General features: G+C 38.0%; 1 protein-coding gene across 4 annotated transcripts in view; it reads right to left on the bottom strand.

Annotated features, from left to right (window-relative positions):
* LOC126483665 (neuroglian) overlaps nucleotides 1-26,886 on the bottom strand; it is a 215,071-nt gene that overhangs the window by 47,750 nt on the left and 140,435 nt on the right. For all 4 annotated transcript variants that reach the window (XM_050106727.1, XM_050106728.1, XM_050106724.1 and 1 more), the window contains exons 6-15: nucleotides 26,374-26,513; nucleotides 19,641-19,802; nucleotides 18,244-18,434; nucleotides 17,550-17,825; nucleotides 16,020-16,197; nucleotides 12,990-13,081; nucleotides 12,200-12,481; nucleotides 5,820-6,007; nucleotides 4,450-4,629; nucleotides 3,405-3,639 (exon numbers count right to left, since the gene is read on the bottom strand). In XM_050106727.1, coding sequence (XP_049962684.1) covers nucleotides 3,405-3,639; nucleotides 4,450-4,629; nucleotides 5,820-6,007; nucleotides 12,200-12,481; nucleotides 12,990-13,081; nucleotides 16,020-16,197; nucleotides 17,550-17,825; nucleotides 18,244-18,434; nucleotides 19,641-19,802; nucleotides 26,374-26,513 — 1,924 coding nt within the window. The remainder of the gene's footprint in view (nucleotides 1-3,404; nucleotides 3,640-4,449; nucleotides 4,630-5,819; nucleotides 6,008-12,199; nucleotides 12,482-12,989; nucleotides 13,082-16,019; nucleotides 16,198-17,549; nucleotides 17,826-18,243; nucleotides 18,435-19,640; nucleotides 19,803-26,373; nucleotides 26,514-26,886) is intronic.

Here is a 26,886-nt window from a genome sequence, read left to right as displayed (position 1 = left end):
TCCACCTCATTTTTTAGACATTTCTATTCGCTTTTGTCTTCTTCATTTGCAGCATTTTTATATTTTCTCCTTTGAGCAATTAAATTCAATATTTCCTGGTCTATCTAAGGATTTCTACTACCTCGTCTTTTTATCTACTTGATTCTCTGCTGCCTTCACTATTTCATCCCTCAAAGCTACCCATCCAATCTTCTACTGTGATCCTACCCCCTTTTCAATTAGTTGCTGCCTAAAACTCCTCTTGAAACCCCCAACAAACACTGGTTCTTTCAAATTATCCAAGGCTCATATCTTTAATTTCGTAAGTTTTTCCAACTTTGTTTAGTTTTAATCTACAGTTTATAAACAATAAATTGTGGTCAAAGGCCACATCTACTCCTGGAAATGTCTTACAGTTTAAAATCTGGTTCTGAAATCTCTCTCTTCCCATTATATAATCAATTTGAAAACTTCTGGTGTCTCCAGGTCCCTGCCATGTATACAACCTTCTTTTATGATTCTTTAACCAAGTGTTTATAGACGATTAAATTATGCTACGTGCAATATTCTATCAGGCAGTTTCCCCTTTTATTCCTTACCCTCAGTCTACACTCCTGGAAATGGAAAAAAGAACACATTGACACCGGTGTGTCAGACCCACCATACTTGCTCCGGACACTGCGAGAGGGCTGTACAAGCAATGATCACACGCACGGCACAGAGGACACACCAGGAACCGCGGTGTTGGCCGTCGAATGGCGCTGGCTGCGCAGCATTTGTGCACCGCCGCCGTCAGTGTCAGCCAGTTTGCCGTGGCATACAGAGCTCCATCGCAGTCTTTAACACTGGTAGCATGCCGCGACAGCGTGGACGTCAACCGTATGTGCAGTTGACGGACTTTGAGCGAGGGCGTATAGTGGGCATGCGGGAGGCCGGGTGGACGTACCGCCGAATTGCTCAACACGTGGGGCGTGAGGTCTCCACAGTACATCGATGTTGTCGCCAGTGGTCGGCGGAAGGTGCACGTGCCAGTCGACCTGGGACCGGACCGCAGCGACGCACGGATGCACGCCAAGACCGTAGGATCCTACGCAGTGCCGTAGGGGACCGCACCGCCACTTCCCAGCAAATTAGGGACACTGTTGCTCCTGGGGTATCGGCGAGGACCATTCGCAACCGTCTCCATGAAGCTGGGCTACGGTCCCGCACACCGTTAGGCTGTCTTCCGCTCACGCCCCAACATCGTGTAGCCCGCCTCCAGTGGTGTCGCGACAGGTGTGAATGGAGGGACGAATGGAGACGTGTCGTCTTCAGCGATGAGAGTCGCTTCTGCCTTGGTGCCAATGATGGTCGTATGCGTGTTTGGCGCCGTGCAGGTGAGCGCCACAATCAGGACTGCATACGACTGAGGCACACAGGGCCAACACCCGGCATCATGGTGTGGGGAGCGATCTCCTACACTGGCCGTACACCACTGGTGATCGTCGAGGGGACACTGAATAGTGCACGGTACATCCAAACCGTCATCGAACCCATCGTTCTACCATTCCTAGACCGGCAAGGGAACTTGCTGTTCCAACAGGACAATGCACGTCCGCATGTATCCCGTGCCACCCAACGTGCTCTAGAAGGTGTAAGTCAACTACCCTGGCCAGCAAGATCTCCGGATCTGTCCCCCATTGAGCATGTTTGGGATTGAATGAAGCGTCGTCTTACGCGGTCTGCACGTCAAGCACGAACGCTGGTCCAACTGAGGCGCCAGGTGGAAATGGCATGGCAAGCTGTTCCACAGGACTACATCCAGCATCTCTACGATCGTCTCCATGGGAGAATAGCAGCCTGCATTGCTGCGAAAGGTGGATATACACTGTACTAGTGCCGACATTGTGCATGCTCTGTTGCCTGTGTCTATGTGCCTGTGGTTCTGTCAGTGTGATCATGTGATGTATCTGACCCCAGGAATGTGTCAATAAAGTTTCCCCTTCCTGGGACAATGAATTCACGGTGTTCTTATTTCAATTTCCAGGAGTGTATATTCACCTACTATTGAATTACAGTCCCCCATCACAATCAAATTTTCCTCTTCCTTAACTATCTCAACAGTTTCTTTTGTCTCGTCATAAAATTTTTCAATCTCTTCATCAGCAGCACAGCTAGTGGAAACATAAAACTTGTACTACTGTGGAGGGTGTTGGTTTCATGTTTCTTGGTTACAATAATGGACTCACCATGCTGTTCATGGTAGCTTACCCATGTTCGTATTTTCTTATACACTATTAAACCTACTACTACATTACCCCTACCTGATTTCATATTTATAACCTGATACTCACTCCACTAATCCCCACAATCTGTAACTTCACCCTATCTATTTCCCTTTTTAAGTTTTCTAACGTACCTGCCCAATTAAGAGATCTAAAATTCTGTGGTCTGACCTGTAGAATGCCAGTTTTGCTTTTTCCTGATGACTCCATCGTCCTGAGTAGTCCCCCGCCTGGAGATCTGAATGAGGAACTCTTTTACCTCCTGAATATTTTACCCAAGATGATGCCATCATTAAACATACAGTAGAGCTGCATGCCTAAGCTAAGGTTCTATATTTGGTGATTTATCTATTTATACTTGCATGTTATGAAAACGTTCAGATTAACTGGAGCTCCACAATAAACACTTCCCAAAACACAATGTTTTCTGTGCAATTCATCATACATAAGTGTCAAGAATTGTGGTGCCAGAGAATAAAACTGTTACCAACAAAGTAAGCTGAAAATATAATAAAGTTACATCTACGATATCACTTATTTATATGTAGGAAATGAACTGTAAGGTAAGTGAACATGAGCCTTGAGGAAAAAAATCAAGATCTAATTTCAACACTGAATAACTATCAGTTAATAATATTAAGTGAATTGCAACTCTCACATTCCTCACATTTTTACAAAAGAACATGGAAAATGCCTACTTACAGCTGACCCGTTTCCTCACTAACTTTCCATCCCACAACTCGACAGTTGGCAGTTAAAAGTTTACATTCCTTCATTCTTTTTCATTTTCTTACCCCCCCGCCCCCTCTGCCCCCCACCTCCTCCCCGGGAGTTACGGAAGCTTCACCACCATCCTATGGTGGGAAGTCAGATAATAATTAGTTCAATATTCTCCTCATTACATAAGCACAGCCTCCGTAATCTCTCTTGCTTGATAAAAGTTTTCTTTGTACATATGAGAGCTTTTCATGTATGTGGTGTTTCTATGCTTGTTTTTTGTCCAATCTTTGCAAGAGTGAATAGCCATTTCATTATAAGGGGTAACTATTTAGCTCCAATTAGTTTGCAAGGATTCATGTGAGCACAAATTATAGCAATTATCACAGGACCCAGTACAAGACTGAACTACTTGTCACACAAAATGAACAGAGCTGTTCTTACCATCTTCTCCAGAGTACCCAATGACCTCCCGAGGGGAGACATTTGATTCTCCCATTTCATTGATGGCAACAACCTTAATACGGTATTCTTGGAAAGTTGGCTGTCCTGTCACTTCAAACTGTGATTGCTGCCAGTCTGTTATGTCTCTGGAAGTCCACTGTGTTCCATCAATATTGCGTCTCCAATACACACGGTATGAAAAGCCTGGTGCATTATGTTCAATCTCAGGCATTGGCTGCAGAAGGATAAATACTATTAATAATAAATCATAATAATATGAACATTTTCATAAAAGAATCTACATACAAAAATATCAATAAAATCCCATATTTCAAATACTATATGCAAACGCACATATCCAGGATTCCATGCAGGTGTGTAACGAAATTACTTCTGAATGATAATTTGCTCATAAAGAGAGTGAATGTTAAGTAACCTCATATTTTGTGACATCTAGTAGTGTGACAAACAGTATGTTCAAGTGTAATTAAAATATTTATTTACTACTTTCATAATGGGAAAAATAATTTTACATAGCATGACAAGGTTCTTTACTTACCAAATTTCTCAATCAAATGATTTGGGGAATTTCATAAATAATATGCTGGAAAGTTGGCTTTGGATAATCTCTCTCTCTCTCTTTCTCTCTCTCTCTCTCTCTCTCTCTCTCTCTCTCTCTCTCTCTGTGTGTGTGTGTGTGTGTGTGTGTGTGTGTGTGTGTGTGTGTGAATTCACACTAATAAATGGAAAGGTAACTTCGTATCATTACAGCCCTCATATTGGTTGAGTGGAAATTCATTGTTATATACTGTCACTTCTCTTTCTCCCTGCATAGATTTTTCAAGGCAGATGTCAGGAAAGAGCAACCTAAGCATACAATGAGGGGCTAAGAAGCCAAAAGAGATGAAAAGCAACTGGCAATAGTACACGGTACTGTCTGCCTCTCCCTACACAAAATGAATCCCTCAGCAGCCTTCTTGGGTGTACACTACTCTAGTCCCAGATCTGACTGCTACAAACCAATGTGGTGTATAGGTATACTTACTGTCCAACTAATGACTATATTGCTTGGGTCTGTTCCCTTCCCTTCCACATTATCTGGATTCTTGTAGGGGACATCAGGTGGTGTCGAACACATCAGGGAGTGTTGTGAAGCTTGTGACTGACCAATCTTGTTTACAGCTATCACTCGGAAAGTGTAGTTTGCCCAAGGACTCATACCAACCTGCAAGCAAACAAAAGTTATGACAATATAAGACACTGCTGTAAATAAAATGAAAGTTAAACAGGACATACTCTTTGCAATGATTTACAAATGCTCAAAGTATGAGCAAAAATATTAATGGTGTAATTCAAAATACAACATATTAAAATGAAACTTCTGTACAACGCAGAAAAGGCATTAGGCCAAGATATATGAGCACACCACATAATTCTTTCGGTACTGATGTGTGTATTACCGTGCAGCATACTTAAATCTTTGAAACAATATTGCACTCACTTCTCTCTGAAATGCCACGCCATGCCATGCATTTGTATTTGAAAACAAATGACAGCAAGGTAGGGAGGGCATTTCAAACAAACAAACATTTTAGTTATAATAGAGGGAAATATTCCACGTAGGAAATATATATCTAAAAACAAAGATGATGTGACTTACCAAATGAAAGTGCTGGCAGGTCGACAGACACACAAACAAACACAAACATACACACAAAATTCAAGCTTTCGCAACAAATTGTTGCCTCATCAGGAAAGAGGGAAGGAAAGGGAAAGACGAAAGGATGTGGGTTTTAAGGGAGAGGGTAAGGAGTCATTCCAATCCCGGGAGCGGAAAGACCCACCTTAGGGGGAAAAAAGGACGGGTCTTTCCGCTCCCGGGATTGGAATGACTCCTTACCCTCTCCCTTAAAACCCACATCCTTTCGTCTTTCCCTTTCCTTCCCTCTTTCCTGATGAGGCAACAATTTGTTGCGAAAGCTTGAATTTTGTGTGTATGTTTGTGTGTCTGTCGACCTGCCAGCACTTTCATTTGGTAAGTCACATCATCTTTGTTTTTAGATATATAAACAAACATTTTATATAGAAAGTGATATTAACTGCTGCTTCTGTCTATGCTGTCTACTAAAACTTTCCACATCTTCCTTTGTGATATTTGTCTTCACTCATTCAGTAACGTTCACAAACTCTGTTACTCATCACATTAACAAAGACCTATTTCCAGAAAAGCATACAAAACTTTTCCATCAAAAATACACACTAAAATCAATATTTCCCAGTTTATGTTTTTTACATGACACAAATATAAACAAAGAAACTGGTGCTCCTTAAATGAATATATTCAAAATAACTATTTACTCTTAACATTTAACACAGCAATAAAGCAAAACTGCTAATTAAAGTATCTGCACTAACCGTATAGGACATGTCAGTAGCAGGAACAGAATCCACAGCTACTTCCCACGAATCAGGAGTGAAGCTAGTGTTATACTGTATAATATACCGTAAAATTGGAGCACGATTGTCACCCATTGGCTTCCAGTTAATACGAGCTTCTCGTTTGCTGCATGTTACATACTGCAATTCTGGAGGATTTGGCACATCTGTCAAAATAACACACACATACTTAATAACTTCTGAAGTAAAGGAATAGATCAAAATAATAATAATAATAATCTTTATTTCTGACAGCCAATATCATCTGTACTTTTATACATTACGTACAATGATCGACACATTTTATCTGCTTTATTCCTTAGTACTTTTAAGAAATTTAGGGGATAGCAGATATGAATACGGATGAACGAGTTAAAATTATCCTAGTTTAGGGTCTCCTGCAGCAAACAGTTCGAAGGTAGATTTAAATTTGAGTGCAAGACACAAAACAGAAAGATGAAAAACCAAGGAAATTGAGCATTGCAATTCTGAAATCCACAATTATCGGGAGCTCAGCATAATTGTGTGAACACCTACTGCCTACTCTAAACAATGGAAACTCCAGGCAGGAGTATCAATAATGCTACTTTCCATACAGATAACATGCATAATTGCAGACAGGCACAATTAACAGACACTTACACATAAGATTTCAGCCTCAGCCTTAGTTGGAAAAAGAAAAACACAATTCCTTCATACAAGCAAGCACACCTCATGCACACATGACATTAGTTGGTGATCATGTATGTGAGAGGTGTGCTTGCTTGTGTGAATGAATGGTATGTGTTTCTCTTTTTCCAGGCTGAGGCCGAAGGCTTCTGTGTAAGTGTCTTAATGTGCCTGTCGGCAATTTGGCATGTCATCTTTTTGGTGCCAAGGTGAATAGCAAATTAAGATTTGGGAGAGCAAAAGAAGCATGGTCAGTATTGAAAGGGCTTCGACAGGATACAAAAAGCAAAACTAATCTCCCACTGATAACACAAAAGGAATGGGAAGAGTATTTCCAAAAATTATTAAATGAGGACAGAGAAGAATACCTAGAAGAAGGAACAGGGGAAGATAAAGGACATGAAGATGATGAGATCCATATTTTAGAAAGTGAAGTACTTCAGGCGTTGAGAACAGGAAAGAATGGTAAATCACCGGGACCAGGCAATATCAATCTGGAGTGTCTGAAATATGGTGGTGACAAAATTGTGAAACTGATAACACACCTCTTCAACAAAATGATACATGGAGATTCAATACCCAACGAAATGAAGCTAGGTTACATTAATACAATATTTAAGAAAGGGGATCGCAAAATTTGTTCAAACTATCGAGGAATTTGTGTTACAAACACATTAATGAGAATTTTTGCGAAAGTAATTAAAAACAAACTGGAAAAAAATTTTAGAACCCAAGAAGAACAATGTGGATTCACGGCTGGGAGATCATGTGTAGACCATATTTTCACATTACGACAGATTTTGGAGAAACATAGGGAAAAATCAAAAAGTATAGGATTAATTTTCATAGATCTAGAAAAAGCGTATGATACTGTTCCAAGAAAATTACTTTGGAGAGCACTACATATGGCAAACATAAACCCTTCCTTGATTAAAATAATACAACAGATGTATAAAGATAACATTTGCCAAGTGAAAGTTGGTAATAAACTTTCACAGAAATTTAGAACAAGCAAAGGCCTTTTACAGGGCTGTCCCATGTCACCATCATTATTTAAAATCTATATAGATATTAGCCTTAGAACATGGTCTCGTAAATGTAATAGTATGGGATTAGAAATAAGAGATGGAGTTTACCTACATCATTTATTATTTGCTGATGATCAAGTAGTCGTAGCACAAGATGGGGAGGATGCTAACTATATGTGCAATCAACTAGCAGTAGCATACAAAACTTGGGGTTTGAAGATTAATTACCAAAAAACAGAATACTTGACTAATGATTCAGATGAGCTATACATTGAAGGAAAGAAAATCAAAAAGATAAACAGTTTCTGTTATTTGGGATCCATTTTAGAAATCGAGGGAAAATCAGAGTCAGAAATCAATAAAAGAATTAGTAGCGGACGGAGGGTCATTGGGATGCTTAACTCAGTCTTATGGAGCAGGAATGTAATGAGCAGAACTAAAAAATTAATATACAAATCCATATTAGAGAGTGTGGTTCTGTATGGAACGGAGACCTGGACAATTAACATGAAGCACATTAAAAAATTACAAGCTCTAGAGATGGACTTTTGGAGAAGATCGGCAAGAATCTCCAGGAAAGAAAAGATAAGGAACACCGAAGTAATAAGGAGAATGGAAATAAAAGAAAGAATATATGACGTAATGGATAGGAAGAAATTACAGTGGTACGGGCATGTACGACGAATGGAGGAAGCCAGAATACCAAAATTGATACTGGAGTGGGAACCGGAGGGGAGAAGAAGAAGACGACGACCTGTGACCACCTGGTTCCAAAATGTACAGCACACAATGAGGAGAATGGGCGCAGAGGAAGAGGACACGCAAGATCGAAACACCTGGAGAAAATTTTGAGAGTATAGTTTAAGAACGTTTATTGTTTGTATTGTAATTTCCAAGTAAATTATTATGTTGGAGATAAGCCTCTGTAATGAGGAAAAGCTCAAAATAATAAATAATCTTTTTGGTAAGTAGCAATTCATTTTTTCCTAAATTGTTTATGTTTACTCTTCAACTGACAAACCATTAGTTCATGCATTTGTACATATGCATAGCTACACAAATGCATATTCAGAAAACAAATGTTTTTGCTACTTAAAACAATCTCTTCTTTTTGCTATTTCCACAAGAACTAAGTTTTCATTATTAAAAGCAATCACCTGTTTTTACTATATTCACAAGAGCTGTCATCTACTGTTAATACATGTAAAAAAGAAAAAGAAAGAAAGAAAGATATAAATAAATAACAGCATGAGTGGAGAAAAAGTGCGACATTCATTCATGAAAACGAAAGGAAGTCAATCGCCTAGTATTACAAATCAATTTTTTAAGTTTATGTTGACATATGTGGTTCACATCCCATACTGAGCAGGATGTGAAACATTGCATATCTCGCCAATATTACACAAATGCTACTTTTCTAGACCTGCAGATATTGGTAGTTCAGTTGGCAGATGGAACTGCAACACATTTCCTTACCTATGCCCCGATGAAGTTCATTTGTTTATTGCAAAACTGAAGTTCTATGATATATCTCTCTCTCTCTCTCTCTCTCTCTCTCTCTCTCTGTGTGTGTGTGTGTGTGTGTGTGTGTGTGTGTGTGTGTGTGTGTGTGCGTGCGTGCGTGCGTGCGTGCGTGCGTGCGTGGGCACTCATGTGGGTGTGCATGCACCCAAATGCAAATTTTTGGAAGCTTGCCTGCAATGGTGGGGTGACTGACAAAACTATGAGAGTTTTTCAATGGAATGTGAAAGAGAATTGACTTCTATTTTATTTTAGGTTTAACCAATGAGTGAGAAACGCACAATTCCATTAACGGAAGTCTCCAAAAATATTTTGTAAAAATGATTTTTTTATATATATATATATATATATATATATATATATATAAAAAAAACACCCTCCCCCGGTGGTGGAATGAAGAACTTCATAGTCACACAATCCAATAAGTACACCTGGTGCAGATTAAATGAGTGATTGACAGCTACCGTATTTACTCAAATCTAAGCCGCACTTGAATCTAAGCCACACATGAAAAATGAGACTCGAAATCAATGAAAAAAAAAAAAAAATTCCCGAATCTAAGCCGCACCTGAAAGTTGACACTCGAAATTCAAGGGGAAAGAAAAGTTTTAGGCCGCACCTCCAAATCGAAAAGAAGTTGGTCCGGAAGTTGGTCCATTGTAATACGAGACACAATTTAGGTCGAATGAATAGCGATACAGCTACAGTAGTTTGGTTCGAGTCGTACGCTTAGCAGTTAAGCTTTACCAGGTAGCCATTGCTATGCGTCAGGCACTCCGTCCATATTTATACGGGTACCCTTCCTTTTTCACGTGCTTCGTCTGGTTTGAATTGATTGCATATTTTTCTTTGATCTGATAAGTGCCGTTCTTTTTGTTATAGGTGTTTACGTCACTCTAAGCTGAAAATGCATTATTGTATTGTGTCATGCATTGTTTGTCACATTCTGATAATGAGTGTTTATGGCCTGTCGCTGCTAGCGGCATGGCTTGCTTTTGTGCGCGCTACCGCCACTTACAAAAAAAGAGAGAGAGAGAGAGAGAGAGAGAGAGAGAGAGAGAGAGAGAGAAATCGTCTCATTAGCAAAACAATGGCAAGAGACTGCTATTTGTTGTTACTTACACTGCTGCTTTCTTTGATAATGATCAACAAGAACTAAATAATAGACCGTGTATGATAGAAGATGTTCTGAATGAGAGTTTAGCGAAAATTTTTCTCCGTTTGAAAATCTTTGCAGACGCCTCTTTATTACATTACATTCTGCACAGAAATTAGGGTCATCTTAGACTTAAAAATCTAGTCAATTGCCATGCTTCATTTCTGACTGTATCACTATTAGGCATAAGAATAATACGGATATAAACATGACGTGATATGTATATTCTTCCGTGTTTGCTGTTGTCTCACTCTAGTTTCGTAGTTTATTAGGCAGACAGGATTTAAATGAGATAGCAGCAAACACGAAAGAATACATGGCAAAATGTTTATATTCGTATTATTCTTATGGTGAAGAGAATACTGCATGTGATTCACAATTCAAAAAGTTCCTATTAGCAACCATCTCTTCTCACAGGTAGGAAAATTTCAGAACGTAGAGTTGGCCATATTGACAAACATCCCAGTCTTGCCATTCGGTTTTTCGTAGTACATTGAAATGCTGCTACATTCGAAGATGAACAATACGGAATTTTTATTTACTTCGTGGGATAATGTATGAAAATGCAGTGGTTGAAAGGCGGGGCGGAGAAAAAAAGCTCGTCTTCCACCTTTTTTTAAAATTTATTTACTGATGCAGAGGTTTTGGCACCAGTATTTACCATTGTGCCTGCAAAACATGCCTGTGTAGCACTACATATATTCGATGGCTGAAGTTAGTTGTGGCGGCACCTACCAACATTTTTCAGAACTTCCGCATACTTTGCACTCGATTCTAAGCTGCAGGCGTTTTTTTGGATTACAAAAACCGGAAAAAAAGTGCAGCTTAGATTCGAGTAAATACGGTACTCATTTACAGACTGCTACTGCAACAACATATCAGAGAACGAGCTCAGTCACACTTCCCATTCTGTCCCATCACAGTCATATTCTCTGCTACCTCAGGGGCAATTGCCACAGTCAATTACAGGTGAACCAGTAACGTAACAATCATGAGTAGTTTTCATGGTTTCCACTGTTTGTGTGCAGTGTATTTATTTTATGTGACAATGTCATAAACTAGTTGCAAAAATATACGGAAAATGATAAGACTATTCCTATCCTGTTAAGCAAACCCAATTCTCAACCCAATTCTCAATATTAACAGACAGTGTGTGAATGCACCCAGAATGGAAATGCCCAGCTGCTCCTGCTGCCACAGCCATATCGTGTATGCAGACAAATGTGAACCAACATCACCACATCCCATGCTTGACTGAACCAACATCACCCGCTTCCATGTTTAACTGTTAATCACTTTTGTTATTTTGATCAAGGGATAAGATGAAAATTTTTACTCAAGAAAGGTGAAAAAATATCTTACACTTGAGGAGCCCTTTGACTGACTACACATTGCAGACTTCCTCGGTAACACTACCTTAACATTGCTGGTTCTTCAAAAATGCCAAGTGGAGACACCATAATGACCGACATTTCTCGAAACTTTTACATTCAAACTACATTTCTGAGAAATTACAACACTAAATATACAGCAGCAGTGTGTGTGTGTGTGTGTGTGTGTGTGTGTGTGTGTGTGTGTGTGTGATCTATTGTTGATGAAGGTCTTAATGGCCGAAAGCTTTATTTATGACAGTCTTTCTGTTGTGCCTTTCAGCAACTCAGCATCTCCGCTATATGGTGAATAGCAACTTTCCTTTTGATAATATTGCTACATTCCCTCCTGGATTTTCCATTGTTTGAGATATCAATAAGGCTTTTCAACATGCACGAACAGAAAAATTAAAATCACAGATATATCAGCAATGATTATTTGAAGTATTTTGCAAATTAATGGTGATGTTAAATCCCAACACCTCATATTTATTGCCATAAACATGGTTATTTCAACACACAAATAAAATAAGCAACAAACATAGAACCAATTCTTTTAACATACTACTGCTGTCAATGTATTCCAGTTAAATAAAAAGCTACAGATTCACCAACCTTGAACCGTGAGTGTAGCAGAAGCTGTTGCTTCATCCAGCTCTGTACGGGCAACACAAGTATAAGTGCCTGAATCCAGTTCGATGGCCTTTGTTATGGTAAGAGATGTATCAGACGATTGGATGAAGCGTGGTTCTGCTTCAAAATCAATCAGCTGACCCTTCTTCATCCAGTCAACTGTCAGCTGAAGTGAATTATCAGCAACAGCATTGCATCTAAATGTAGCAGACATTCCTGCTGCCACTTCGTAGTCTTCAGGTTCTGTGGTAATCCGTGTGTGCTCTGCAAATAATTCGACACTTTAACTGGTTGTTACTAGTAGAGACGTGACCGATATTAACAGAGTAGAAGTGGCAGTTCTGTCAGTAATGCTCACAACTGACTTATAATATCCTTTTATTGAAACAATCACACCAATATTTCACAATTTAACTGGTTTCAGACATACAATGATAATGCACTGTGAGCACCTGGTATCCCTGTATGCATATAAGGAATGTTTGATTTGACTTGGAAGGTTAGCACTATGTGGTTGATATATAATATATATGATGTACAGGAAGCTGTCTTTTAAGCACAAAATAAACAAAAATAAATGTGGAAGGGTACTGTTTCTACTTTGGTTACTGGAATTTCCACTGTGCACACATCATCAGTGAAAATGCTTAAATGACAGTGATGTCATTAAGCTAAATTTTATGGATTTTTGTTTTCTCATTTTTTTTTACATAGTCTGAAAAAAATATTTAATGGTAAACTAAAAGTAATGATGATCAAAAACACTACTGACCTTTGACTGTAAGTTTTCCTGATGCTTCCTGATGACCAAATTTGTTCTCTGCATAACATGTGTAGTCACCCCCATCTGAATAGTTAACATCCCTGGAAAATTGTCACTGAAATTAGCAACACATCTTTTATGGTGCATACACCTGAGGAAACTGACAAAACTGTCAAACATCAACCGTACACATTTACATATGTATGTAAATGGAATGCAATTTTGAGATGCATAATACTTTTAAGAGCATTTTAATATCAAGCTAATAAAGCAATCCACATGAACCTCAGTGAAACACATATAGTCCAGTCAACAAAGGAAAATTAGTGGAAACAAACTGCGTAGTCACAAATTTTTGTACAGTGCTAGGAGAGAGTGTTATGAGCAACACACTAAAAATTTCCACAGGTGGCATGTGAGCATTAGGGTGGGGTGTGGGTGGGGGAAATTACTGTTTACTGTTAAATGAAGTGGGTTAAGAACAAATATTACATGTGTGTGCCATGTCTAAGTGCAGTAGAGCCGTACTACGGGATAAACTGTGTTCTCGGATTTTAAAAGGGTGTAAGGGGCACAGATGGAGTGTAGAAGTGCAAGGAAGATAGGCTGTTGGGTTGTGGTCATTCATCTCCCCTCCTTCGAAGTTCTGTAAACCAAACCACAAACTGGTGATTTCCCAATATCTACCTCTATACGTCATAGGAATCAACTAGAGGGTGTTACACAAAGTTATATCAACTCACTGCCTTATGGATCACTGGTGTTGCAGAGTGCCGAGGTGACTGGGCTGTGTTTATTTTACCCAAAGAGGACTGATACTACAGAATATAGATATCAATTACTAATAATACTAATGCAGGAAACACATATGGACGGAATCTAAGTAAATCTTTATTTACTATTCTGCACTGCTTGAGGAGAAATCGATTCTTAATCATTCTGTATGGCATCTGTAATATTCTTCTGGGGAAGGTAACTCCCCCACCATGAGCACTGTATACTTTTCATTTTGCAGATAGTCTATACCTGTCCATTTCTCTTACATCAGCAGACAATATAACTTTCCCAAGTTTGTGTTTATATACTAGATTTATTTGTAGTTTATTGAATGAGTACTCATTTTCAGTTGTTAAGTGAACTTTTATGTAAAATATGTTCCTATAAACAATGGCTGAGAAGTGTATAATGTGTAAGTGTTATGTTTCAGCCACCTTTGTAGTGGTGGGAAAATGGATTGGATAGGTAAAATGTGGTACTTTACTGCTCTCTGTCACTGACAGCATATTGTAAAGCCATGTAGTTGTGTTCTAGTCACTCGGTGGTGAATAAATGAATGATCAAAAAGCTACTCCACTTCTCCCACCACCAATTTTGTTACTGGTAGATAGCATAAAGCTCTTCCACTGATAAATTGCTAGCACTTGTACAGTGAGCTGCAATGAGTAGAGCCACTTACCATATGTCCACAGTATGTCTTTGAAGGTGGCTGTGAATGCTTCTGATCATGTTCATGTATAGAACCATAATCTGCTATAATGCATTGCTTGATTGATGTTGAAATATCATAAGTTCCACTGCATAGGGACATAATTTCAGTCTCTGGGCCTCTTCAGCCATTGGGTGAGCTGACGCTGAGATGATGCATTTGATACCACCGATGATGTAAAAATATTCCAGCCATTGAAAGTGAAGACAGTAAAATCTACACTACCGAAAACATACTGACAGTATATTACACTTGGGACAGGCTCTCCATTGTGGCAGAAATCTGACAGTTCTAGATGTTTAACTTTTTTATATAGTAGCTCACATGACTGCAAATAAGCACTCATTTAATAAACTGGAAACAAACAAAGTGTATAAATATGAGATCAGTGAAGTTATTTTGTCTAACGATATAAGAGAGCTGGGTAGGAGATGCTGGGGAGGTATAGTCTGTCTCCAAAATGAAAAGCCAACAGGGGTCATAGTCACAGAGCTTGCCTTCCCCAAAAGAATGCTACAGCTGGCTTTCAGGATGACCAAGAAGCAATTTTTCCTTGAGCAAAAGTAGAACAGTGTGAAATGTTGATTTTTTTAAAATAATAGAACATGCCCAATCTTTGAATTAATCCTAAAATACATTAAGAATAAATTACCCTCCTGTAAATATATCTGCAAAGTAAGGAGAAAAGGTCACGATTTTTTTTGCTGTTCCAGTACAGAAAGATCGAGAGAAAAGTTTATGTATCGAAACTGTAAAGCAAGCTGAAGGCAGTTGCCGTAATTTTTTTTGGATTATAAAAAAGCAGGAGCTGTGAGCACTCACTCACTCACTCACTCACACTCTCTCTCTCTCTCTCTCTCTCTCTCTCGTTCGTTTTCAATGGCTGTTTCACAAATGTGTCACTCTGTAACGTTTGGCACATAATTACGCTAATTTAATTTCAAAATCTGTGTTTTAATTAAGACTGTACTTTCCTTTTTCATTAATTCCACATTTCAAATTGCTATGCTGCATTTTAGAACTTTTTCAGACTGCAGCGAAGAAGAGTTGCCGACAAATTGTTGGGTGGCCACAGCCAAACACTACTAGTGTTCAAACAGCTACTACTTTATCAAACTTTTACTTCAACGTTCCTGAGATATCTTTTACCGGTATTTTTTCTATCAGTATCCGGGCAATGTGATTACACAAGCTCCGTAATTTTTAGATCAGTCGCTGGCCTCTAAACAATGCCATCGGTCAACATTCTTGTCGGCTGATAGGAATCTGATGTTGGTTGGCGGAATATATAATTTCATTCATCCACAAATAAAAATTTTTCTTTGCAGCATTTTATCATTTTAGAAGCTTGCCAACACCAAAAGTGATAAATATAATATTAAATTTTTTTTTACATACCAGTAATATTAAATTGGGCAGAGATTTACATACTCATATATACTGTCCATATGTGTTCATTTTTCATTAGACCAACTCATTTGTTTGAGTTGAGGGTTAAATACAAATAAGTAAATTTATAGCTACAACTCTTTTTGACACAACAATTAAAATACCTTATTTCCAGGTCCCCATTGTCCAGAGTAGTGTATCTCCCACCGGTTAGCTCCTTTCCATTACGTATCCATTTCACCTGTGGCTTGGGAGCTCCAAATGTCCTGCATAACAGCGTTACCGTTCTGCCGTCCACTGTCTGTTCACTACGTGGTGGCTCAGTTATTTCAGGTGGCAAAGCTGCAACATCATGTCTTACATAACATATTTTCAACATGATATTTTCCTTTGCCCCCACCTCCCAAATAAGTGTTAATCAGACTTAATACCAGTATATTAAAATTGCATTGCTCATAAAAAGTAATGCAAGTTTGAAACAATACCAATGGTCATTCGAAAAAAATATTATAATGGAGTACCTGACATAGATTAGAAGCATTTTAACAATGAAAATCTCCAAGAAAGCACAGCTAGAAGTAATGAGAAAGTAGAATAAAGTCCTCATGTCATCGACAGAACAATAATTCTATATTTTATTAAAAATAAACTGTTTCCTGAAGAAGAGATTTTTCATTAAAATAAAATTTTGTTTGCTCAACAAGAGATATCTGAATAATTCAGTCTTGGTACAGTACTTAGTCCCAAAGTGAGTACAGAGGTTCATTCTAGCTTTTCAGTTGTTTGAGTTTAAGGATTTTAAATTTTTTTTAGTAATTATTATCTGGGAAAAATATGTACAGTTGGGAGGGAGGGAGAGAGAGAGAGGGGGGAGAGAGGGGTGGGGGGAGATGGGGAGGGGGAGGGGGAGAGAGAGGGGGGATGGGGAGAGAGAGGGGGGGATGGGGAGAGAGAGGGGGGGGGATGGGGAGAGAGAGAGAGAGAGAGAGAGAGAGAGAGAGAGAGAGAGAGAGAGAGGGGGGGGGGGCGGGGGGGGGAGGCAGGAAGGCGATGAAGTTTGATTACACATGACGGAAAACACCTTCCATGTTGCCATGTATTACAAAACTGCTTTTGAGAACAACAAGTGAACTTGCATCAGCACTAAAGTATAGCTATGCCACAGTCTACAGGAGAGCATTTATTGTCATCCAGTACTGTTTGTGACAAGGCACCTGGAGGAAGACTAAACCTGACTGGCTGTTAGACTTGGGTTCCTCCAGGAAAATTTTGCAACATTATAGTGATCTTGTGATAAGGAATGCATCAAAGTTAAAAATCTATTTTTAACACTGTAATATCACGAAATAATAAGAATATGACATGTATTTTAACTGCTGTGATACAGGAAAGACGTCATAAACTGTGTAACTACCACAAATTCGAGGGAAAATTTATTTGACCTTTTTTTTTTTTAATTTGGGGTAACTATGATCAAGATCTTACTCCATATGCAATAATTAGACATTTATCTCTACAATAGTTAAAAATAGCATTTATGAAATGAATAATGTACTGAAATGAAATGAAGGTATTAACGGGAATGAAATCAATAACATGCAATGACATGTAATTATACAAACACAATCAATTGCAATATAGTATGTGTTATGAATAGTTTTAGACAACTCTACCCAATAAAATAAAGTACATACCTAACACATTAACATACACATCTTTGTACACATAGCCATGACTATTGGTAGCGTTGCATCCATAGTTGCCAGTGTCCTTTTTTGAAAGCCTCTCAATAGTAATGCTATTTGTGGTGACTTTACGGCGTGGATTTGGTGGTGCCTCACTGATTGGTCGCCCATTGTGGATCCACTTAATCTGGGGATCAGGAACACCTTCGGCTTCACATCGGAAAGTTACAGTTTCATCTTCCGCTGCATTGATAATTTCTGGCTCAACAGTGAAATATGGTGCAGCTGTGAAGAACAGGCATATTACAATGAATACAATAGCTGCATAAGTGTACTTGTAAAAAATTATAATTTCAACAAATTACACGAAATGTTGCTCAAAAGTTGTTGTATGTTCAGAGCAGAATCATACATACTACGCCTATACCTTCCATGAATTACGATGTTTAGTCAATTTAAGAGCAAATGAAGTCCTTTTATGATGGAACATTCCAAATGCCTGACTTAATAATTTTTGCAATATATTTACTATGAGAGAAATTTAATGCTACTTCAGACAGTGCCGTTATTCTAGTACTCTTACAAGTTGCACAATACAGAAATATTCCAGAGAATAATACAAGAATATTTAAAGCTATATGATGCTTTAGTATTTACGACATTCTGCAAAACAGAAATTCAACAAGTGTGATTGTAAACTCACCCATAACTTGTAGATTTATGGAATATGACTGGGCACCACCAACACCATTACTAGCCTCACAGGTGTATGCACCTGAATCATTGTAATTTACATGTTTTATTACTAAGCTCTTTCCATAATTGCCTTGTGTTATTCTGTCTGACGGCTGGATGGATCTGCCATCTTTACTCCAGACTATTTGGGGCAGAGGCCTGAAAACATAAAAATGAAGTGGAGTATAGGAAACGTTGCAAAATCAACTAAAAAACAACAACAATGAAAGAAACTACCAACAAGGCACTTCCAAAACTAATTACTTGGAGGAAAAAATATACCTTATTTCTTAGACACTACATCTGGAGAAGAAAAAAATATACAAAAGTTTTTACTTTACACCTTTATTTTAAAAAATTAAATAAAGAAATATAAGTTGGACATTTAAGGGGTAATAAAAATGAAATGCTAAAAGTGTTTTGCAATATTGTATAAAAACAGCTCTGAGGTACTGAGAATCTTAACCAGCAAGTATCAGCTAGTACTAAGAGAGCAGACAACTATAACACTGAGCACGAAATGAGGGTCAAAGTAGCATTATCCTCTACTGACATGCAGAAAGTCCATATTGTGACCACTGCTGTTTCTCAACATATGCTGTTTATGTCTTGTGCATTTCTCTCCCCAGATTTTGTTTTGAGATTAAAAAGTGTCGGTTTACATATTTGACAGCAATAATGAATTCTCTATAGCCCATAGACCTCTGGTAGTTTAAGTGAGCCTGTGGAACTGCTTCATGCATTAAAAGCAGCTAACCACAATGCAATTTTGTTTTTGTTTTATATCTGTATGGCACCACCTTAGTTTTGCTGTAGATCCAGGCCACTATGGCTTGTATTCAGTACTGATGGCGGCCTTTTGCACTTTGTAACTGAGGTCTGGCAACAACACTGCCAGATGTCAGGAATCATTTCTCGCCATACAGAGTGTAGGTACTAATATATCAACGAAAATAATAAATTTTTGAAAATATAATTGGATAGATAGCGTCAGCAGGAGAAACAGCTAAAAGATAAGGAAATGTTCAATGTTTTTGAGCCAGTGGCTCCTTCTGGTCAGGAGTGACGGGAGGGGGTATGAACCCCTGATCTGGGTTTCTAGGCAACTTTTCTGTAGCTCTACCATTTCCTAAACCTCGCCAGTCCTTTTCCTTCATCCCTCTTCCTTTCTTCTTCTACTCCTCTTCCAGGAGGAGCCACTGGGTCAGAAACCTTGCACATTTTCCAACTTCTGTGTGTATTTTCCACTGGAGTATAAGTACTACAATTCCACATGAGCCTGTACACTTGGCACCACATCCAATTCTGTAATGAACAGAAACTGTATGAAACAAGCTTAGAAGTATATACTGCTGCAATACTTACGTTCCACCAAATATACAATACATTTCAACTTTCTTCCCTCTGAAAGCCACCTCATTCTTTCTTGTCACATACTGCTTCACTGGAGGGTGCCTGTTCTGGGCAGCTGAAGAGCCCGTCAGTTCCACATTCAGCATGACACGATTTCCTAATTTGTATTCATTCCTAAAAAAGAAAAAAGTGAACCACATTGAATTCTTGAACAAAAGTTACACAATGTCAGACAATATCTTCCATTTTCTGTGTGGTACAAAACAATTATTGTGGTAGCAATGATGCTCAACATCCAAGACAAAAGAAATTTTCAATAGGTTCTAGCTTTACATGTGGTTTTCATGAACTGAGATGATGGAAGGATAATACAGCCAATGTAAAAAGGCATCAAAAGTTAAGGAAAGCTTTTTAACAACAAATACAGGTGACACTTGATATGCTGTCAAAACATTAATAGAAAGTAATGTACTTCTGAACACTTACTTTCACTTTAGCTTAAAAAGAAACACTCTTTATACATTATATGTAGTGGAACAGCCTCGTAAACTAACCAACCTCTTTATACACAATGTGTTTACCCCCCTCCCCCCACCCTCTCTCTGTCCGACATATGTAAATGATTTGTTACAGGGTTATGATTGCACATTAAGTGGTGGTTATTCTAGAATAGAAGGTAAGGTGTGGGATGCGTCACCAATAGCCTCTCCCACACAAATGTCAACCTCTCCGGCACGTGGTATCCCCTGCTACGCTAACGAGGCTCTGGCGACCGAGTTTCTCCCGGGATAAGGAGAACCCTCTACTAAGTCAACGACCTTCTAGAGGGCGGATGAGCTGGTAGAGCAAGGGTACCCTCTTGTCCTTGGAGTAAGAAATCACTCCTAAAGACGGAAGAATCACCAAGGGTGGTCAACGGCATAGGATGCTGAAGGCAACGGGAAACCACAGCATTAAAGATCCAATGGATATCCCCAGGAAAACTCATCATGGCAGGGTTCAATGTCAAATTATCCGGAGTTTCAACTCCCCCACTCGGATCTCCGGGGGGGAGAGCCTTGAACAATGCCACAAGTAAATACAAAAATAATGCAACAATAGCAACTTGGAATGTAAGATCATTATACCAACCAGGCAAAGTAAATAATGTTATACAAGAAATGAAACGCCTAAAAATTAACATTTTGGGTGTAAGTGAAACAAGATGGCCTGACTCAGGAGAAATGACCATTGACAACATGAAAGTATATTACTCGGGAAATTCTGATAGCCAGCACAGGAATGGGGTAGGAATAATTTTAGATGAGTATGCTAGTAAATCTGTCAAAAGCATTTTACCAATCTCAGATAGAGTAATCAGTCTACATTTACAAACGAAACAAACAAATAATAATTTAATCCAAATCTATGCTCCAACAGCCGACAAAGACCAAGAAGAAATAGGAAAATTTTATGACGAATTAACACAAGCAATAGGAACCTCAAAAAGCAGAGACATTATTATCATCATGGGAGATTTTAATGCCAAAATAGGTGAAGGAAGTGATGGTGATCTTATTGGACCTTTTGGTTTAGGAACAAGAAATGAAAGAGGAGATTTGCTGTCACAATTTTGCCAGGAAAACAATCTGTCTATTACAAACACATTTTTTAAACTCCCTAAACGAAGACTTTATACTTGGAAATCACCAAGAGACTGTAATGAAGAAGTTTGCAGAAATCAAACTGATTTCATACTTATAAAAAAGAGGTACAAAAATTCTATTCATGGTGTGAAAACATATCCAGGAGCTGATATATTTTCTGATCATAACCTTTTAGTAGCAAAGTTCCATGTGAAACTGAAAGCCATACAAAAGAAACAAAAGAAGGACTATATAAATACAAACTATTCTAAGAGACCCCTTGACTAAACAAAAGACTTCTGAAGAGATTAATAAGGAATTAGTTAGGATAAAGAATAATCAAACAGAAGACATTGATGGCAAATGGGAACTTATAAAAGACACATTAAATAATGCATGTAAAAACACAATGGCGACCAAACACGACAACATGAAAAAGAAGTGGATGACAGAGAAGATATTACAATTGATGGAACAAAGAAGAATACTTAAAAATAGAGATGAAAGTGAGTATAAAAGATTACATGCAGAAATACGAAAAGAAACACGGCGAGCAAAAGAAGAATGGTACAAGGAACAATGCTCTGAAATTGAGAGTTATGAAACAAGACATGATAGTTTCAACTTACACAAAAAAGTTAAAGATTTAGCTGGACTTAATAAAAAGAAAAGTACAAGTTTATTGTTAGATAAAAATGACAAAATAATTCCTGATGTTAAAGGTAAACTGGACAGGTGGACAGAATATGTCAAAGAACTATTTGAAGATACAAGAAAAGATCAAAAATTTTATGATAACATGATCGGAGAACGAGGACCAAGCATATCGAAAGAAGAAATATTACATGTTATCAACAAATCAAAGACAGGAAAAGCCCCTGGACCGGATAAGATACCAAATGACATCCTGAAACTCATAGGAATAGACCATATAGATATATTTGTACAATTGTTTAATGATATTTATAATTCGGGAATTATTCCTAGGGATTGGTTGACATCTACCTTTGTTACATTACCCAAAAAGGCTAATGCCAAAACTTGTAATGATCACCGTACAATAAGCTTAATGAGTCACACCTTAAAGATATTTCTAAAAGTTATACACCAACGAATATACAAAAAAGTAGAAGAAGGTATAAGTGAAACACAATTCGGTTTTAGAAGTTCCCTCGGTACAAGAGAAGCATTGTTTGCTTTTAACATATTAGCGCAACGATGTATGGAGGTTAACCAGCCACTATATGTGTGCTTCCTGGATTATAATAAAGCATTTGACAAAGTTCGTCATGATCATCTCATAGAATTGTTAGAAAAGAAAACACTTGATAAGAAAGACATCCGCATTATATATAACCTCTACTACAATCAAACCGCAACCGTGAAGGTAGGAAATGAGTTATCGAATGATATAGAAATAAAGAGGGGTGTGAGACAAGGTTGCGTTCTCTCACCCTTATTGTTTAATATGTATTCAGAAGACATAATCCAGGCAGCTCTATCAGATGAAATAGCTGGCATTAAAGTGAATGGGCTAAACATTAACAATGTTAGGTTTGCTGATGACACTGCACTACTAGCTGGAAACCTCAAAGATCTACAATTACTTCTTGACAAAGTCGTAGAAAAAAGTGAAGAATTTGGCTTGACTCTTAACGTAAGCAAGACTAAGTTCATGGTGATATCTAAAACACACCAACAAGAAAATCTTACAATCAATAGGGAAAGAGTCGATCAAGTACGTAAATTTAAATATCTCGGAACAATTGTAAATGAGGAGATTGAAAGCTCAGAAGAAATTAAATCGAGAATAGGACAGGCCAGAAGTATCTTTAATAAGATGAAAAATGCATTCTGTTCGAGAGACATTTGTTTAAACACAAAAATGAGGTTGCTAAGATGCTATGTATTCTCAAAATTATTATACGGAATGGAAGCGTGGACATTGAAAAAGAAGGACATGAACAGTTTAGAAGCTTTTGAAATGTGGGCATATAGAAGAATACTTAGAATTAGTTGGGTGTCGAGGATTACTAATCAAGATGTCCTAAGAAGAATGGGAAAGGAAAAAGAATTAATTAGAACTATTAAAGTAAGGAAGCTACAATATTTAGGCCATGTTATTAGGGGACTAAATTACAAAATATTGCAAATAATACTAGAAGGGAAAATTTGTGGGAAGAGAACGAGGGGTAGAAGACGGACATCCTGGATTGACAATTTAACAAATTGGTACAACTGTTCAACGTCAGAACTCCTTAGATCAGCCAAATCAAGATCAGAAATTGCCATGATGACAGCCAACCTTCTTAGAGGAGACGGCACATGAAGAAGAAGATTCTAGAATAGAAAATGTGAGTCAAGTCTCCAAATCACTGAAAGGCAAAGTCACATCATCTACAAGCAGACAACACTTAGTAAGACACAGTGGTATTTTATTCAGCTTAATGACGGCTTTTGTGAGAAACCAGTTTCTGGAACCAACTGAATGAAAACTGTTGACACAGGCAGTTTTACTTTTGCTTATTGATAAATATTGATTGAGTTATTCATTCTTTCTTTTCAAGAGAAACTAGTCTGTATTTTTCTGTCAGATAAATCACCTATTCATTGTTTCAACTGAAACTATTCTTTAGTGTTTTACCTGACTGAACTACCCAGTCAATCTTCCGAGTGAAAACAGACTGTAGTACTTTCATTAATTGAACTAAAGCAGTGGTATGCAAATGGAATACACATAAACCCCCACCCCCCAAATTGGGTTCCTCTACCACCCCCACCCCACCAGGAGTGTGTGAAGATATCTCGGATGGTACACCAAAGTTAAATTAGCCATTACACAAAATCATTTAATTATGAACTGAATATAATACTTCTACTACTACTTTTCATCACTTAAAACTGATTAATATATTTCTATGGTTAAGTTGTTCCTTTCAGATACAATTAACATTTAACTAATTAAGCTGATGTATCCTCTTGGGTACAAAATTGAGCATAAATGTTCCTAGGGATACACGAAGAAGGAATGTTGCCAACTTTTAGTGTTCTCCCTTTCACTGAAAAGATGGGGTGATGTTCATCAATTAAAAAAACCGAAGAATCTAGCGCTATTTTTGCGGAAAGTAAAATTTTTGTACAAACAATTACATTACCAGCTATATCTATGTACGAGGGTCATAACTTTACTAGTGGCAACTATTACAACTTATACAAAACAGATACAAGTTTCAAAGTTGTACTGTTCTTAAAAGTAGTCACCAGCGTTATGTATAACCCACTGCCAGCAATGTGAGAATCATAGATTACCCTTAGCAGTACCAGTTGTGTTGATAGTTCAAGTGGAGTCGACTATTGCCCACCAGATCTCAATAATAGTTGAGAAGAGAATGCCATAAAGTGCTTCCTTTATCTTACAAATCACGCTGATGTCACAAGGACTGAACTCCAGAGAGTGCCCAGTGTGGCACCGCACTTACCAGCCCCATCAATCGCAAAACTCAGCCACAATTGCGACATTCGTGCCCAGCCCTCATCCTGCTAAATGACAGACAGGTCCTGCAAAAAGTGTCGCCGCTTCTTTCTCTAAGTTGTTCATTTTTGGAACACGGCCTGCATAGAGAAACAAGCAGTGACACTTCCTGCACAGATTCTTCGATTCTCTTCTTTTCCAGTTTTCCACAGTGCACGATTCACTTCCATACAATGCTGTCCTCCAAACTTAAATCCACATTGCCTAAATTAATGCTGATGTTTGATACTAGTAGGCTGCTTCTGGCCAGGAATACCTTCTTTGGCTTGGTCTGCTTTTTATGTCATCCTTGCTTCGCCTGTCATATGTTATTGTGTTAGTTCCTTCATTCGTCGACTTCGTGGCTCCCAGTTTTGATGGTTTTCCATTAATCTCATGTCTGCTACTCCTTGTTGCTGTCATTTTCTTCAGTTTACTCTCAATCCCTATTCTGTGCTAAGTAGGCTGTTCATTTCACTCATTATGTCCTGTACATCTTCCTCATTTTCACAGAGTATAGCAGAGTCACCAGAGAATTTTATCACTGATATCCCTCTGATCATTAAACAGACTTGAGTCACTTAAAAAGGTTGTTTCCATCATACAGCTTGATCTTCCAGCATTGGAGTCACTCACTGATGACATCTACATTTTCTCCCTTCACTAACGATAAACAACTTTAAAAGCAAACTTGCTATTTTCAAAGTTGTGTTTTCCATTTCCACTGACATTCATGCGCACAATGGAACTACACTCCATTTTGCACTGTTCTACACTGTGCATTTGTGTGCAAGATGGCACAACACTCTTACAATGAAACACTGCCCTGCGATAAAAGTCTAATATCAATTAGAAGTTGACTGGCACATTTTCTTCATCAATGCGCACACTTAGCAGTTATTAATTGTTTGATGCGGTAAACTCATCCTTGTCTAAACATATTTATTGCCCCATAAATTCAGTTGTTCCATATTTTTCTGGAACTCTTGATGTAGCATGCCTTCTTCACTGCAACTTGTACTTCACCTGTGATCACTCATTTACTCTGTCGTCTTAAAACCAAATTCTTAAAACAAAAAAAATTTTCTATTACTTGCTTGCTTATTTTTTGATGGCATTTCTGTTTGACAAAATCTCTTTTTTTTCATAGTATTACATCAAATTTTCTTAGTATAGCAGAACATGCTGCCTTTCTGAAAGAACTAACAATACTTGCTGTGAGCATTTGCTTCTTTTACTTGGGTACACATTTACACATTACGCTACCCTCGGCATAATTGTCCTGCTACTGTACCTTTCACACTGTCAATCTATGTAGAGCTTCCACATTTAATTATTAAACCTCTCTCCATGCTGTTAATGACATGAACAACATACGATGAAGCCTGTCCCTGAAGATATTTTTCACCACTGGTTTCCTATTGATAGAGTGAAACAGAATGAACAACATTAGACTTGAACATAGCTATACTTGGTCATGTCATCAATTCAGTTACCACTTAAATCACACTTCAGTTGGTTCAGTCAGGAACCAAGTACATTTGCTTGCTGAGAGTAAATGGTCCATGCTTTGAACAGCATACTGACAATCATTTTGAAGAAAACTCACCTGAAAAATGATGTTGCAGCACAAGCATACATGAAGTCATCACTTGCATCCTGACGTGTCACATTTGAAAACCACAGGTTTCCTTCTGGGTCAAGAGTCATACGAGAGTTATTGATGCTTTTAATACCACCATCATTATTCTAAAGGAAAAAAGAAAAATTACATGTAATAAATAATCATTTGACTGCAAATGCAAGTCCAAACAAACCAATTTCTATTCAGGTCAGACTTTTTTCCTGCCATCACATGCCACGAAGAATTTACATGAATTTTCAGAAGAAACTAATTAAAAATGCTACATCATGCACCTCACACATCATTTTTATCTTTATTGTTGTTTTATATAATAAACACATCTCAAAAACATAAGTATCAATAAACGCCTACATAATAACTAAAAACTGTTAACCCATTACCAGGCAGGTATTTCCAAAGGAAAAGTAAAAAAAGACCTGCACAAATGGGTGATGCAGCAGAACCGATATAGCTCCTATCCCAAAGCAGATTAAAATT

The sequence above is a fragment of the Schistocerca serialis genome, chromosome 6, assembly GCF_023864345.2.
Source record: "Schistocerca serialis cubense isolate TAMUIC-IGC-003099 chromosome 6, iqSchSeri2.2, whole genome shotgun sequence".
Classification (NCBI taxonomy): Eukaryota; Metazoa; Arthropoda; class Insecta; order Orthoptera; family Acrididae; genus Schistocerca; species Schistocerca serialis.
The sequence above is the reverse complement of the archived record's forward strand: the minus strand, read 5'-3'. Positions and strand labels throughout refer to the sequence as shown.